Source organism: Camelus ferus, chromosome 34 (genome assembly GCF_009834535.1).
Source record: "Camelus ferus isolate YT-003-E chromosome 34, BCGSAC_Cfer_1.0, whole genome shotgun sequence".
NCBI lineage: Eukaryota > Metazoa > Chordata > Mammalia > Artiodactyla > Camelidae > Camelus > Camelus ferus.
Genome location: NC_045729.1, coordinates 2,505,881 through 2,521,780, shown reverse-complemented (window position 1 = coordinate 2,521,780; position 15,900 = coordinate 2,505,881). Strand labels below are relative to the sequence as shown.

Below are 15,900 nucleotides of genomic sequence, written 5' to 3'. Positions count from 1 at the left end.
GGACACCATCTGTAGGTTTCACAGGATTTTATAGAGTTTTAGGTTTCATATGCAAATGGAGTGTTAGAAATGGACCAATCAGGAGCAAGCTTTTGGGAACCAATGGAATTTTAGGGGTAAATGCAAATGACGTGTTAGAAACGGACCAATCAGGAGTGAGCTTTTGGGAACCAATGGGATTTTAGGGGTAAGTTTCATTTTCCTAGAAGCAAGCCATTTTACAGAAGCACAAAAGCAGGAAGGCAATGGCCCTGCCTGGGGGGTCTTGCTGGTCCCTTTGTGGGTTTTGCCCCTTCAAGAAAGCCTGCCTCCAGACCCCACACTCAACCACTGATTCCAGAGCCTCAGATTCTTAGTAAACGTTCAACTGATTTGAACATTACTCAGGACAGATGAACACATGTAAACATCTGGTCTCGAAGGATAAAAACTCTTCTTAAAGTCTCAGAGTTTTAAAAGTTTTCTCAGGACATAAATTACGATAGGTGAAGGTTTTACGAGACTGTCCCTAGCTCTGATTTGCACTCTACACAAAGCTCCATTTGATCGCCAACGGCCTCCGAGGACGCAAAGCCTCTTTAAGCACATATGTGGAATGGTTGTGTTTTAGTAATCAGCTGTTCACTTCCTACACGCGTCCATCTAAAAAAACCGGAAGCCTCTGGACGCAAGGTCAATGCACTTTTTGTTTTCCTGTTTTCCTTTTTTTAAAAAATTGCTGGCATCAGCTGTACAGGGTTTGAACACTAACTTGTTATCCTTGACATAAACCGCTATCTGCAAAGCCCATCCCCAGACGTCCTCTGATTAAGCAGTAAGCATCATGAGAAGACACAACTGCTCTCAGTACCTTCATTCAAGGAAAGGGTTTAACACAGGGCAGAACCATTTTCAAGTTAGTGCTTTTGTTACCGAGTCCTAACTCGTTCTGCTCACCGCATAACAGGCCAATAAATCGGGAGACGAGGTGTTGGGGAAAGGAACAGCGACTTTATTTAGAAAGCCAGCAGACCGAGAGGATGTCAGACTAATATCTTGGAAAACCATCCTGCTCAAGTCAGAAAACAGGCTCCTTTTATACAAAAAAAAAAAAAAAAAAGAAAGAAAGAAAGAAAGAAAGAAAGAAAAAAAAAAGGGACGGGGTGTGGTTCGTTGTTGCAAACTTCTTGCTGTAGGAATTCTTTGTTCTTGCAGCCGTCCATGTGGGTCAGGCGTGGTGTCCCTGTAAACCTCCAACAAAACAAAGATTATTTTCTATTCTGCAACTTGTCTTTCTATAAATGTAGAAGTGTTAATATCCTTAAAGGTCAGAGCCTCCAGAAAAGGCTCTCCTGTTTACCAGACAGGCTAAAGGCAACATTCATTTACAAAAGGTGCAGAGCTAACAAGACTAAGCCTACAAGACAGGGCACATTGGTTAAAACTAAAGGAACAGATCCGATATGGAGTTAGATTTGTCCTCCTCTATTACAATTCACATAAAAGCACGTTATAACTATTGAAAGTGAAAGAAAAAAACGAATTAAGCCAACAGAGCCTAGGAGGAAGTTACACTACTGAACTTCCATGCCCCTGTGTTTACAAGATGACCGCAGCACTGGTCAGTAAGAGGAACAGTCCATTGTGGTCTGGGAGAACTGCATGGGGTGGGGGGAGGAGGGGGGTGGGTGGGTATGAGAGGGACGAAACAGAATCTGAAGTCTAAAAGTGAAAAAACCATAGAAAAAAGCCACACACAAAAAACCTTACAGGGCAACAGGTCCCTGTGCAATAGGGAAGAACAAATCTGACTCCATATTAGATCTGTTCCTTTAGCTCTAACCCTGCGCTCTGTTGTCCGTACTTAGCTACGCTGGTTCTGCACCTTTTATAAAAGAACGTTGCCTAGAGCCTGAAATGAACAGGAGAGCCTATTCTGAAGGCGCTGACCTTTGAGGGTATAACACTTTCCCATTCATATAGAGATAAAAAGTTGCAAAACAGAGAATAACATTTGTCTTGTTAGAGGTTTACAGGGGCACCATGACCTGGTCTATGTGGACAGCTGCAAGAACAAAGGATTCCAACACCAAGAAGTTTGCAACAACCAACCACACCCCCTCTCCTTTTCAGTATAAAAGTAGCCTGAATTCTGACTTGGGGAAGATGGTTCTCCAGGACATTAGTCCTCCATCTTCTTGGTCTGCCGGCTTTCCAAACAAAGTTGCTATTCCTTGTCCCAACACCTTGTCTCCCGATTTACTGGCCTGTCGTGTGGAATGCAGAACCACTGGAGTAATGATGCTGACAATGATGATGGTAATAGTAATCATAAATTAATAAAATTTGCATGCCCAAGTATTTCTTTTATATTTTAGAAAAGTTAAATTGCCAAGTAGCAAAATCAGATATATTATTTTTAAATAGTAGAGGAGTTCAGTGAACATCTGTCTTATTTTTTGTTCATTCTTTCATTTACTTCTGCCAACCCGAGTCTGTGCCCTCGAACAGTGCCTGGGTGACGTCTCTGTCAAAGCCCCAGGGACTTTGCTGACCCCACCTCCCCCACGGAGGTCAGAGGACCATCTTTGGTGAGTTCTGCCATCTCATCTATCTTTTGGGGTAACACTGGGAGGTCAGGTGTGGCTGAGTCAGGGGAGCCTGGTGGTGACAGGAGACTTATGACCTAAGCTCAGGCTGTTAGAAGGCTTTATTTTCTCTGAACTGTGATGTGAAGATACAGAAAATTGAGGTAAGTTTTTCTTTCCATTTGTTCCTATACAGGTGATCAGCTTGTCTCAAGACAGACTATCCAGACACCTGTTTCCTGTCTGCTACACACCAGCTTCCTCACCTGCTCCCCAATTCTGTGTGCTCCCCTATGCCCTTCCAATATTTCCTCCCTTTAAAAGTGATTCCAACTCTATTTCAGTTGTTTGCTCCAAAGAATAAGCTTTGGGTACCGGCTGGTCAGGGAACCAAATAAAAACCACACTGACTGAACTGGCCCACTGAGTCATAAATGAAGATGGAAGCTGGAAGGGGATGAAGACTGAGGACCCCTGGGATACTGAGCAATACCGCTGGTGTTAGGTATTTAGATAAGTGGGGGCACCAGGCAGACAGGTGGAGGAGAGGAAGGAGGGTCTGGAAGGACGGTATTGTGCCCGCCTCCAGCATCAAGGGACTTGACTTCTATATGAGTCCCAGCAAGAAACCAGTTAGAACACAACAGCCACAACTGCCGGGAGCAGAAATGACTTAACCGGACATGACCCAATATTCATTGTATTCTAATTAACACTGGGGTTTAGCCATCCCCCCACCATGGGTTTTTTTCTGTGTGCACCATGGGTAAGGATGTGTGCAAAGAGGCCAAACATGACCAAGCACTCCAGGGACAAGAGCCATCAATCAATCAAAATGCCACCTCCAAGCAAGGGTCTAAGAGAAAGGGCAGGCAAAACCTGCCACTTTCCCTCCCCTGGATCCGCCCACTTCCTGTTCTTGGGTGTGTCGTTTTCCTTTTTAAAATAAATCTTTAAAAATCTTTCACTACACAATGCACTGTCTCCCAACTGTAAACCTAGCTTTCGGTATTGATAAGAACTGGGGTCTTTACCTTTTGGGGTAACACTGGGGGGTCAGATGTGGCTGAGCCAGGGGAGCCCAGGTGAAGGTCGCCAGGGCTCTGGCAGGAATGAGACAGACTAAGCCCAGAAACACAGCATGGTGAGCGACAGTTCCTAAGGATGTTAATACTCTCTGACAAGTTTAGGGCTATCAATTGACAATGTTTTATTCAGAAACAGCTTCTATGTCACATAAAAACTTACCAGGAGATGAAAAAGTCTTGCCTTTCTTTCTTCAGAATTAATGTTCAAAATAAAGCAACTAGATCACAACTTAATGGCGTGGAATATTCTACAGAAAAGACACTGCATTTCTCTTCCTTCTTCCCGTGTGCTTACCTTTCCCGTTCACTTGTCTGAACAATGAAATTAGATTTACTGTTTCATTTTGTTTATGGCTGATTTTATAGCCCAGCTCAACACTGAGATTGATCTCATCTTGTGCACACACCCCAAAACCTTCCCATGTACCTGATTTTCATAAATTCACTTAGAATGAGCTCCTGTAAAAGTTTATATAATACTATTTAAAAACCTAAGGTTAATTCCCCCAAATAAAATTACATTTTCCACTTAAAACTTTGCTAAAAAGTGTTTCCGGATTAGTAAATATCGCCAGACCCATGTTAACTCATTTGGATACAAATGCACAAGCAAAGAAATAAATGGGAAGAGATTCACTTTTGTCCACATAGTCATACCTGAATAGGGACTCTCTCGACAGCCAGATTTCATTCTGTTTTACGGTTTTCCAAGAGAAGAGCAACAGCAGCAGCACGGTGGACACACTCAGGGCGGTGGCCCCACACCGGTTCAGCCACGTGCAGAGTTTGCTCAGTCCGTGCACAACGAGGATGCAGTAGCCCATGCTGGAAAACAGGGCGGAGAAGCAGGTGACTCTGGGTGCAGGGTGGCCCCTGAGCGTTCCATCCCATGCAACTAACTTTCAAACAGAGCTTGTCCTGTGACAGAAACAACAAACATAAGCTCCTGTCTGACACAGCGTTTCCGTGTTAGTGCTCGTGTGGGCTCCACCAGCACATCTGCTAATCCTCCCGCACAAGTGCAGAGAACAGGTCCACCTTGCAGGCTCAAACCGCCCTGGATTTCCGCAGCTGAGGCACTGTGAAAAGTCCCTCATGTATGTTCCTGGGTCCTGAAGGGACCCTCTGACCCAGGCTCCCTCACGTCCCTGACACTGCATGATCTCATCGGCACCATGTGTGGACCCTGTTCTGCAGCCGGTCCCATCACGGCTCTGTGGGAGACAGTCCCTGTATACCCAAGCAGGACCCTGTGGGGAATTCCAGGGACAGACCCCTCCCCCAGATCCTCTGTTGCAGCTCCTCTCTAAAGCACCCAGATGACAGTATCTCATGTGTATTTCCTGAGTTTTTCAGATGCTAAAAATCACCACCAAAGGGAAGAAATTAACTACTTGATGATCATGAGCAAATGGCCCCCAGACCTTCTGGAGCCTGGGGGTTGATAGTGTTGACCACTCTCTTATCTTCACATCAGCCGATCAGAGGACTGTGCACAGCTGATCATGTACCCTGTGAGCCCCCTACCCTGCCCCTCACCTGGCCTTTAGATGTGCTTTGCTGAAACCCTTCGGGGAATTCGGGGTTTTCTTGGGCATGAGCCACCCCATCCCCCTGGCTCAGCTCTGCATTAAACCTTTCTCTGCTCCAAACTCATGCTTCAGTTTGTTTGGCCTCATGGTGTGTCGGGCACATGAACTTGCCTTCAGTAACACCCCAGGGGACTATCAGGTCCTGGGAGATTCTGGTCACCAAAGGGCATTGGGCTTTGTCTCTGGAAATGTGCCTGCTGCCACAGTCCTTACGCTGAAGGGAAATCCACCGATAGGCCAGTTCCTGAGCCTCACAGCTTGGAGTGCACCACAGACAAGCTGCACTGATACGATTCTCGCACTGACTGGCCCAGTTTTCCCAACAGACACCAAGAATCCCTCATGTTATCTCAGTGGGTCTTTGGCACGATGAAACCACATCTCTCAAAGCCTTCAGCTTGGTGGATGGAACATGGTCCCTCACATCATCTATGAACCTGCATCTCTGGCTTGGTGGGTGGAACGTGGTACCTCACGTCATCTGTGAACCTGCAGAGATGCTTCTTGCCTGTTGACTGGCCTCAGAAAAACACAAACATTTCATTTGTACTCATTATTCCCATCTGAACTTTAGTCAAAACTCACTTCTTTCCAAAGACAGTAATACAAATTATTACAGTATATTTCAACAATGAAGCAAGCTTGCGTTAAGAAATCCTACACGAGTCTGACAGTAATGCCCTAAATGGCCATGAACTAATATCGTTCATTTACTTGTTCAATCATTTATTCATTCTCTCTCTAGTACATGACTGGTAGTACGCTAGGCGCTAAAAATACAATTATGAATAAAACACAGGTTACGTACCTGCTGCGGTGACAGGCACAAGTACAAAACAGACAATCATTCCTATCCCCGCAAAGCTCACACTGATGGGAAAAACAGCCAACGAGCAAGTGAAACCGAGTAGGTCACACAGAGTAAGACATGTCAGGTGGAGAAAAGTCAAGTGGGAAAGAGAAAGAGGGAGTCCAGGGCGGGGAGGGAGTGGTGGGTGGTCAAGGAAGCCTCCCTGAAAAGGTGACATGTGAACACCCTGCTGAAACACTGGGGGTGCGCCCTGCAGCCTCCCCCCGCCCACTGCCTCCGTCTCCCAGGCCAGCTCCCTTCTCGCCCTGGCTCCATAAAGCAACCCCACTGAGGACAAACACTGACCGAACACATTCTCTACACAAGCTTAGTTCATCCTCTCATCCGTGGCAGTCACCATGAGCAGCGTTTAACTCGCGAAGACACCAGAGAAGAGAAGTGAACTGATTTGCTGAATTAGGTCACACAGCCCGTGTGCAGCTGAGCATAGATAAAAACCCAGGAATTCTGGCTTCCAGAGCCCACATTCCATATGCTGTCCCGACATCGGGGGTTTTGCCTTGACAGGTTGATTCCTGTGTTCCTCACACCGCATCACCCAGCTTCCCCTACGGCCTTCCCAACCACGCCATTCATGAAATCTCAGTAGTCGTTTACTGCCTCCTTATGTAGGAAACAGAGCTGCCATCTGGCAGAGCAGTGGGGAAGGAACACACTGGGATTCCAACAACCCTAGGGCGATGGCCACAGAGTGGCATAAGACAATAACAACCAAAGGAATTGGCTGTTCTACACATTTATACATTTATTAGGCGCTTCCTATGTGTTAGGCACTATGCTATATATGGGCCTGTCCACAATACTTGTAGGGTCTGGAACATGGACAGTACTGGCTTTAAATATATTATCTAATTTAAAATTTAATCCTTAGCACTCCAATGTTCACAGCATCGCTATTTACAACAGCCAAGACACGGAAACAACCTAAATGTCCATCAACAGAGGACTGGATAAAGAAGTTGTGGTATATTTATACAATGGAATACTACTCAGCCTTGAAGTAGAATAAAATAATGTCATTTGCAGCAACATGGATGGACCTGGAAATTATTATCTTAAGTGAAGTAAGCCAGAAAGAGAAAGAAAAATATCATATGATATCACTCTTGTGTGGAATCCACACCTCCCCCCTACCAAAAAAAGATAAAAATGAACTTATTTATAAAACAGAAACAAACTCAAAGACATAGAAAACAAACTTATGGTTACTGGGGAGACAGAGGGTGGGAAGGGATAAATTGGGAGTTTGAGATTTGCAGATACTAACTACTACAAATAAAATAGATAAACAAGTTTCTACTGTACAGCACAGGAAACTATATTCAATATCTTGTAGTAACCTATAATGAAAAGGAATATGAAAACGAATATATGCACGTATATGTATGACTGAAGCATTGTGCTGTACACCAGAAATTGACACAACATTGAAACTGACTATACTTCAATTTAAAAAAATAAATAAAATACAATCAAATTTAATCTTCAATATCTTCCATTTCATAAATGAAATGGAAACGAAACAAAAGAGGGAGTAAAATAACTTGCCCACAGCTCCAAAAGCGAGGAATAGAGTCAGATCAGACCCATGGTCCTAACGCTATAATCTAATGCAAGAGTCTGCGAATCTTTTCTGTAAGGGGCCAGACAGTAACCATTTCAGGCCATAAGGCCTCTGTCTTTCTTACTCAACTCTATCTTTGCAGCAGGACAGCAGCCTTCGACACTTATGTAAACGAACGGGCATGGCTATGTTCCAGTAAAATGTATTTATAAAAGCAGGCAGTGGGCCAGATTCCACTGACAGGCCACCGTTCCGGAGCCCTGTTGGAGCCAAAATGAAGACTGTTCCTTCCACTCAGCACAGGCATCAGGATCGAGTAACACAATCATTTTTTTTCTTTCAAAAGTCCTAGTACTGACATATGATTTAAAGAAATGTTATGCCATTTAAGATAATCTCCACTTAGGTTTGCAAATTTCTTAGCAAGTATCACATTCTTACAGACTTGAACACAACATCGCAGAGGTTAAGATGCTCCTCTATTATGACATTTCATCTTTCCACACCTGCTTTACTGCAGCTCTCAGCCAAGGGTGGGAAAAATCGCTCTCTCTCCATTGCTGGGGCAGGGCACGTCTTTATTTTCAAAGTGGAAAATCAAGCAAAGGAGAAACTACATTCTCTTCTGGCCTCCCGGGAGATGAAGCCAGACTCCAGTTTGGTCTGGTTAATCTGGTTAAGGAAAGTCTGGGCTCTGACCAGAGACCTCCACACAGAGCACAAAGGAGTGAGTGCAAACCACGTACACTCCACATTATAACCGGGAGAACCAAGAACCAGTCACGCTGCTGAATGGCTGAGCTCAGTACCAAGACACACTTTCAAAATACGCTTGCAAACCACCGATGCTGTCTCAGAGGGAGTAACCCATCCCTCCCGCCAAGCACAGAGATGATCGCTCATTCACAGGCTGCAGTGTCTCTAATTGTGAATGTGATTTTATTGACAAGCTTCTCAGCACGCAGTCCTCATAATCACTAAAGAAATTTGCACCTCTCCCTTATACTTTAACGACGCACCTCCAAAGTGAACTTAATACTGATGTGAATCAACAGTGTTTGTCCTTTCGAATTAGAAATGTTTAAACCTGCTGTTTGAGAACTTTGTGAGCAGTTAATCATCCCGTAAATAGTACACCTGTACTTTCAGGAGAACCTTGGCAGAAGCTCTTAAGTGATAAAAGAATAACATGTTCCCTTCTCATTTACTTCAGCCTGGAAAGATGATAGTTTTCTATGGCGGGGCCAAGCATTGTGTGATGTTTGCTAGGGCTTCACTTTTTGTTTCATTATATTCAGAAAAAGAAAAAAAAAAACTTTTTGCTACTATGTAGAACTGAAATTCTACCTTTTAACTTAACAAGCTCAAAAAACCCACTGAGAGTATGTATAAATAGAATTAATGATCCAAGACAGACACAAGCTTCCTATTTTATTGCTCTAAAAAAATTTCCAAGTTTAGACACTTTAAATGAAACATATTCCTAATTAACTTCATTCTTATCTGCTGAATCCCCACCTAGCAAATTATCTGACCTTAAGATCTTATTCTGGTCTCATGGGGATGTTGACCCCAAATGATTCAACAATAAAGCCCTGGAACCCTGAGCCCAAAGCAGCAGCACAGGAATCGCCAGGAAGTCTCTGGTGGTGTAACAGAAAAGAACAAATCTGACTCCATATTAGATCTTTTTCTGTGGCTTCAACCCTGTTCCCTGTTTTCTAGGCTTAGTCTTGCTGGCTCTGCGCCTTTTGTAAAAGAGTGTTGCCTTTAGCCTGAAATAGACAGGAGAGCCTGTTCTCAAGGCTCTGACCTTTAAGGATATTAACACTTCTGCACTTATATAAAGATAAGTTGCAGAATGGAAAATAACATTCGTTGTGTTGGAGGTTTTACAGGGGCACCAGGATGTGACCCACGTGGACAGCTCCAAGAACAAAGGATCCCTACACCAAGAAGTTTGCACCAACCAACCACACCCCCTCCCCTTTTCAGTATAAAAGGAGCCTGTATTCTGACTTGGGGAAGATGGTCTTCCAGGACTTTAGTACCCCTTCCTCTCAGTTTGCCAGCTTTCCAAATAAAGTAATTATTCCTTGACCCAACACTTCATCTCCAGATTTGCTGGCCTGTCATGTGGCAAGCAAAACGAGTTTGGACTCGGTAACAGTCCCAATTCTCATGAAAACAAGACACTTGAGAGTGTGGAGGATATTTTAAGATGACTAACATTTGTATAAGAAGCCACCAGTTTGAGATGTATTTCCCAGCACCGAATCCAAGAGCAACGGCAAGAGACAGATTCACTAGCAACGACAAGGGGTCTTAATGAAGAGGCTGAGTTGGCAACACTAATTAAGTCCACTCACCCTCCATGCAAAGCCACAGCCAACTGTGCAGGACACTGGGTGCGTGACACCTACACTTTAGTTTCCCCTCCACTCCCAGCGGCACATTTCATAACCTCTTTCAGTGTTTTCAGTATGTTAGCCTGCTAAGCTAGGGTTGTTCCCTTTTTTAAAAAAAACAAATTGCGATATAAGTGATATATATTAGATTAGATTCAGGTGTACAATGTCATGATTTGATATTTCCATACATTGCCAGATGATCACCATAATACGTCTAGTTAACATCCATCCCCACACATAGTTACATTTTTTTTATTTCTTGTGATGAGAACTTTAAAGATCTACTCTCTTAGCAACTTCCAAATATACAATATAGTCTTATTAAGTAAGTCACCACGCTGTACGTTACATCCTCAGGACTTAATAATCTTACAGCTGGAAGTTTGTGCCTTTTGGCTCTTTTCACTTTTGACCACCCCTCAGCCCCTGCCTCTGGCAACCCACTCATCTGTTCTCAGTATATATAAACTCAGATGTTTTTTGTTTGGTTGGTTGGTTGGTTTTAGGGTTGTTCACTTTTGAGCACATGAGGTTAGCAAAGAAACAAAGAGGTTTGCAGAACCAAAGGATGAGGAAGAAAATGGCGGGGAAAGGAGAGGTCTAGACAACAGTGCTCTGATCTCCTTTGACTCATTTCTACAGGGTAAACTGAAACAATGACTTGCAATTACGAGCATGGTTTACGATACTGTGCAAATATATTATTCCATTTGGTCTCATCTGTATCCAAATTCCACTCTCCAAATTTTACTTTCAAATCCCGGTTTCCAAGACATTCGCTGTTCACTGTTTAGACATAAACAATCCTCTTTTATAACTAACAAGTTTCTGTGATATTAAGGCCATGATTCTGGTCTAGGAAGTAACTGTTCAAATTTATCCTCGCTTTGTCTCATGGGCTGAGCACAATTAAGTGAGCACAACTGGCCAATTCATCTTCAGCCCATGAGCACAATGACCTCCTCTCAAGCTCACACTCATTCTCCCCACTGCTCTGTTCTGTGTTATATTTGTCATCTACAATCTCTGGTGTTACAACACATTCAGTTGAGTCCCTCAGCAAAGTCCTCCTGCCTCCTTCCTGGTCATGACACTCACACAGCACTTCATCCCCATGATGTCTTGGTGACCGATCACCCATGTGATGTGGCTCGAGCTCTCCCGACCTGAACACTGCCCTGGAAAGTAGCTCTCAGTGGGCAAGGTCTAGCTCCTAGATCTCCCAAGCTTTTCTGAGTTCAGGTCTCAAGGGGCTGGATGAAACAGTTCATTCTTGCTCAGCAAAGGCAGAGAGACAAACTCATGGAAGTCAAATCTCCCCATCCTCACCCCGTGGTATTTTGAAGAACAGTTTTATTTCACTTTTGAACCCCAGTGTAGGGGGACAGAGGAACTCAACATGCAGGACTCAGTACCAGCCACCCCAGTGAGCAATCTTACCTGTGCTTTGCTATTAGACTTTGGTCTTATATTTAGATATTAGGCTTTAGCACAATTCCCAAGTCTCTCCTTAACGACTTGACACGGATACGCGAACTTCTGACCTGTTCTCATGGGCTACACCACTGCCCCCTGAACAGGGGACCTGCCATTGCTCTTGTTGCCCCACCCCAGGGGTTATGTAATAGGAAAGAACAAATCTGTCCTTTGGCTCTAACCTTGTGCTGTTTCCTGGGCTTCGTCCTGCTGGTTCTGCATCACCTAAAAGAATGTTGCCCACAGCCTGAAATACACAGGAGAGCCTATTCTCAAGGCGCTGCCCTTTAAGGGTGTAACACTTTCCCGTTCATATAAAGATACAAAGTTGCAGAATAGAAAATAACATTTGTCTTGTTGGAGGTTTGCAGGGACACCCTGACCTGACCTTCATGGAAAGCTGCCAGAACAAAGGATTCCAACATCAGGAAGTTTGCAACAGCCAACCACACCCCCCCCCCTTTTTAGTATAAAATGAGCCTGAATTCTGACTTGGGGAAGATGGTTCTTCAGGACATTAGTCTGCCATCTTTTTGGTCTGCCGGCTTCCTGAATAAAGTCATTAGTCCTTGCCCCAACACGTCATCTCCCGATTTATTGGCCTGTTGTGCGTCAAAGATTTTGGACTTGGTAACAGTTAGGGTCCTATTGCCTCCTGATACATGCTCCTTGCTGCTTACCCACATGAACTTGTAAGCAACACGTATTCTTGCTGCTTATGAGGACACCCCATCAGCTCACAGAGGAGGCCCTGCATCACTGCTGCTGGCGCCCACTGCCAGGCCCTTTGGAAAGCCTGTCCTCACGGCTGATGGACCTCCTCCTCTTCCTGCCTCCCCCCAGGGGACACGTCTCCCTTTCCCTACTTGGTCAGTCATCCATCACGCTGAAACTGAGCAGACACAGTGGTCCCATTCTAATGCAGGACAACTCTGTGTTTCAAATCTTAAGGGGAAAAGAAAATCATGCTTCCCACCAGGTTATTCTAAGTCACAACAGTTGAACTTTAGAGCGGAAAGGGACCTGAGAGATCTTGCAGTGCAATGGGAACTGGAGTTCTAGATTTCCCAACCTAGTAAAACTTCCAAAAAGCGGGAGTTGGGTGGGGGAGGGAGAATGAATAGAAGGTCGTACCCCCTCCTACTCTCATCATCTCCTACAAGAAAGGGTCTTTCAATACCCATTATCTGTAACAATTTCATAATTTTTTTAAATGCATAGATTTTACTTCACGAAACCTATACGTTGTCTCTTTCTCCCCTACCCACCAAAATGGCCACAGACCAGGGACATCTCTGGCATGAAGATCCAAGCAACATTTGAGAACTACTCGGGAGGACCGACACAGGTTTTACTGATAGGAAAGTGGTTCCCCCAAGACGGCCAGGCAGTGCAGGACAGAGCAGACTGTGGTTGATTCCCTGGTCTGTCTTCCTTCTACTGGATTTGCTAAAGTAAGTTTTTGTTGATACCAAATTATTTGTCTGTTGATTTTAGTATTTGGCAAAACTCGGACTCACTCTCCAAGAATCATCACCATCTTCCAGCAGCTCTGAAGAGGTACATGCACACGTGGCTCCTCAGAAGGGGTCCCCAATGTCAGATAACAGTGTGACTTCGGAGGTGACATTTCTCATTTTGGATCTTGAGAAGTAAATACTGCAGTCTTGTTTCAATAGCAACCCGTGTAAGATTAAAAATTACATTTAGAATTAATAGGTATGATTGTTACCGAAGGCAAGTTCGTGTGCCCGACGCACCATGAGGCCAAACAAAGGGAAACATCGGCCCAAGAGGACGGAGTGGCTCCTGCCCAGGAAAACCCCGAACTCCCCAGTGGGTTTCAGCAAAGCACATCTAAAGGCCAGGTGAGGGTGGGGGGGTCGCAGGGTACGTGATCAGTTGTGCACAATCCTGATTGGTTGCTGTGGAGGAACAGGGTGGTCAACACCATCAACCCCTAGGCACCAGAAGGTCTGGGGGCCACATGCTCAAGATCATCAAGTAGCTAATTTCTTCCCTTTGTCTGTGATTTTTAGCATCTGAAAACCTCAAGAAATAGACATAAGATACTATTATCTGGGGACTTCAGAGGATATGGGGGAGGGTCTGACCCTGGAAGCCTCTAGAAGGTCCTGCTAGATTACATGATTTTAAGATATTTCTCAAAGTTGAAAATGAACGAGTCATCTTTTTTTTTTTTTTTCATTTTTTCCCCATATCTGATGTGTCCAGAAGCTTAGGAACTATCGAACACAAAGGGCATCTCTTTCTAAGAGGTGGGCAATTTAAAAACTTTCTTTCTCCCCTCAAACCCGTGTTATCTAACTTCTCCTTCTGCGGTCTCAGTTATTCTGGATCAGTTCTGTCCACAGTATTGTTTCTGCTCTCACTTCTTCCTGTCTGTTCCTCTCCCCTCTCCACTCATTCGTGTTTTCTTCAAGTAGCTTAGGGATTTGCCCTTTCGCACTGCTGTGAAGAAACCACCATTAATCTGGCATGGGAGTAGATGTCTGATTACGCACCATGACTTTACTTGAGAGCTCTCAACAGCTATTTCTGCTTCATCAATTCTGAGAAATGTTAGACCTCTGGAATATTCTAATGTGGTTTTTATAAAATCCAAACAAAAGGTAGCCATAAAATTCTATGCCTCTCGTGAGATAAGAATAAGATATTAAACCTTCCGTAAGAGAATGATTTCAGCCCCAAATTCTCCTGCCTGTTCAAAAGGGACATTGGCATTTATCACCAGAAGGAAAGATTATTCCAATTTCTTTTGGTGGGAAAGCTCTGGCCTCATAGCCACGCGGTGCTCAATAGACAGCCCATTTCTGTCCCTTTTATCCACAGATTTCAAAGCGCAAGTGAGAGCGAGGTGAAATTTTGGGTCTTTTCTAGGTTGGGATGGAGAAAGAAAAGCCGCTACAGGATTTAGGCGGCTTGTTCACTGTTAGGCAGGAAGGCGGGGGATGAGAGAGCACTGTTGGTCTGACTCTTGCAAAATGGCCAAACCAGCCCCCCGGGGACCTCTGGGACTCGCCCAGGCGTCAGGGAGTGTGGACGTGACTTCGGTCCTACTCATGGATGGGACCCTAAGGCTGGGACGTGGCTCCTTAACTTGAAATATTTAATGAGTAGGAAGTTCATCTTCCTCAGAAGGATTAGCAATTGAGCTTTTCACCTCATTTTTTCTGTTGTTTGCTAAAGTTTTTGACATGACACAGAATTTCTGCATAAAGACGGTGATCTGTATTTTCAGGAAGGCCACGGGGCACGCTGTGTACATTTTTTCTCAAAGCATCTGGGTATGAATGCTGTGGAAAGGGGCTCTTTCTTGTTAAGGTCAATAATGGAAGGAGAGCCGTGCAGAGAAGATTCCTATGTGTGTGAAAGGCTTGGATACATTCTTCAGCATTGTCGAAGGCAGCATGCAGGCTGATCAAATGCACCATGCATCACCTGGTGCTCGGATGCCTGCAGCATCCGCAATACTCTGTGCAGCCCTGAGGAAGACTTCAGCCACTCCTCACCCAACTGTCTGCCATTCTCTACTGAGACCAGGCAGCCGGTCTCGTGGGAACAGCCTTTTCCGAGAAAGTCCCCATTTTCATGAAAACTGTCAACATTTATAAATTGGCTCTGATGAAGTCATTAGAAGCTCTCTAAAGCCAAGCACACAAGTTTCCCCATATAGGCTTTAATTTCTGACTCAGCTGCCCAATTTTAGGTGACAAGGACTCACTGCCGTATCGCAGCTGGTGGTGCAAGTTACAACGATGGCCTTGAAGGAAGACGGGGGTTCATGAGACAGGCAGCATCTCTCCAAAAACTCCTGGGCTTCCTCCGCCCCACCCCACCCCCCACCCCCCAGATCTGACTTAAACTCTCCGGTCTAGTGATCTGCCCTCTTCATCAGCCTCCAGGACCATCTCTAAGGGACAGGAGACGCCCCAACATCCCTGTCGCATGGCCTTGGCATCTGCTGGGACCACAGCTCCGGGCGGGGAGAGAGGCCTAGCTGGGCACAGAGATGATACGGATCTGAATCCAGGAGACGCTGGGCAGGAAAGAGAAACCCTCGGACGATGACCTGGCGTCAGCATGTCAACGCGCAGATGCAGGAACTTGGGGACAGAAAAGGACAGTCATCTTTTTTAATGAAGACTCATTTCCTGAAATTGATTCTGGATGACTCTGCACCATTTGCCAAAGGCAGCAAAATCCAATTAGGTTCCAAGAGGCAGGCACGTGCTCTTGGTAATACTGATAATTTCTTCGTATTTCAAACTTTTACTTTAATCCGAATCAGCTAATTCCTAGTTTAAAAG

At 44.8% G+C, this 15,900-nt stretch overlaps 1 protein-coding gene across 6 annotated transcripts in view; it reads right to left on the bottom strand.

Annotated features, from left to right (window-relative positions):
- TMTC1 (transmembrane O-mannosyltransferase targeting cadherins 1) overlaps nucleotides 1–15,900 on the bottom strand; it is a 239,872-nt gene that overhangs the window by 74,708 nt on the left and 149,264 nt on the right. For all 6 annotated transcript variants that reach the window (XM_032473164.1, XM_032473161.1, XM_032473163.1 and 3 more), the window contains one exon: nucleotides 4,313–4,480. In XM_032473164.1, coding sequence (XP_032329055.1) covers nucleotides 4,313–4,480 — 168 coding nt within the window. The remainder of the gene's footprint in view (nucleotides 1–4,312; nucleotides 4,481–15,900) is intronic.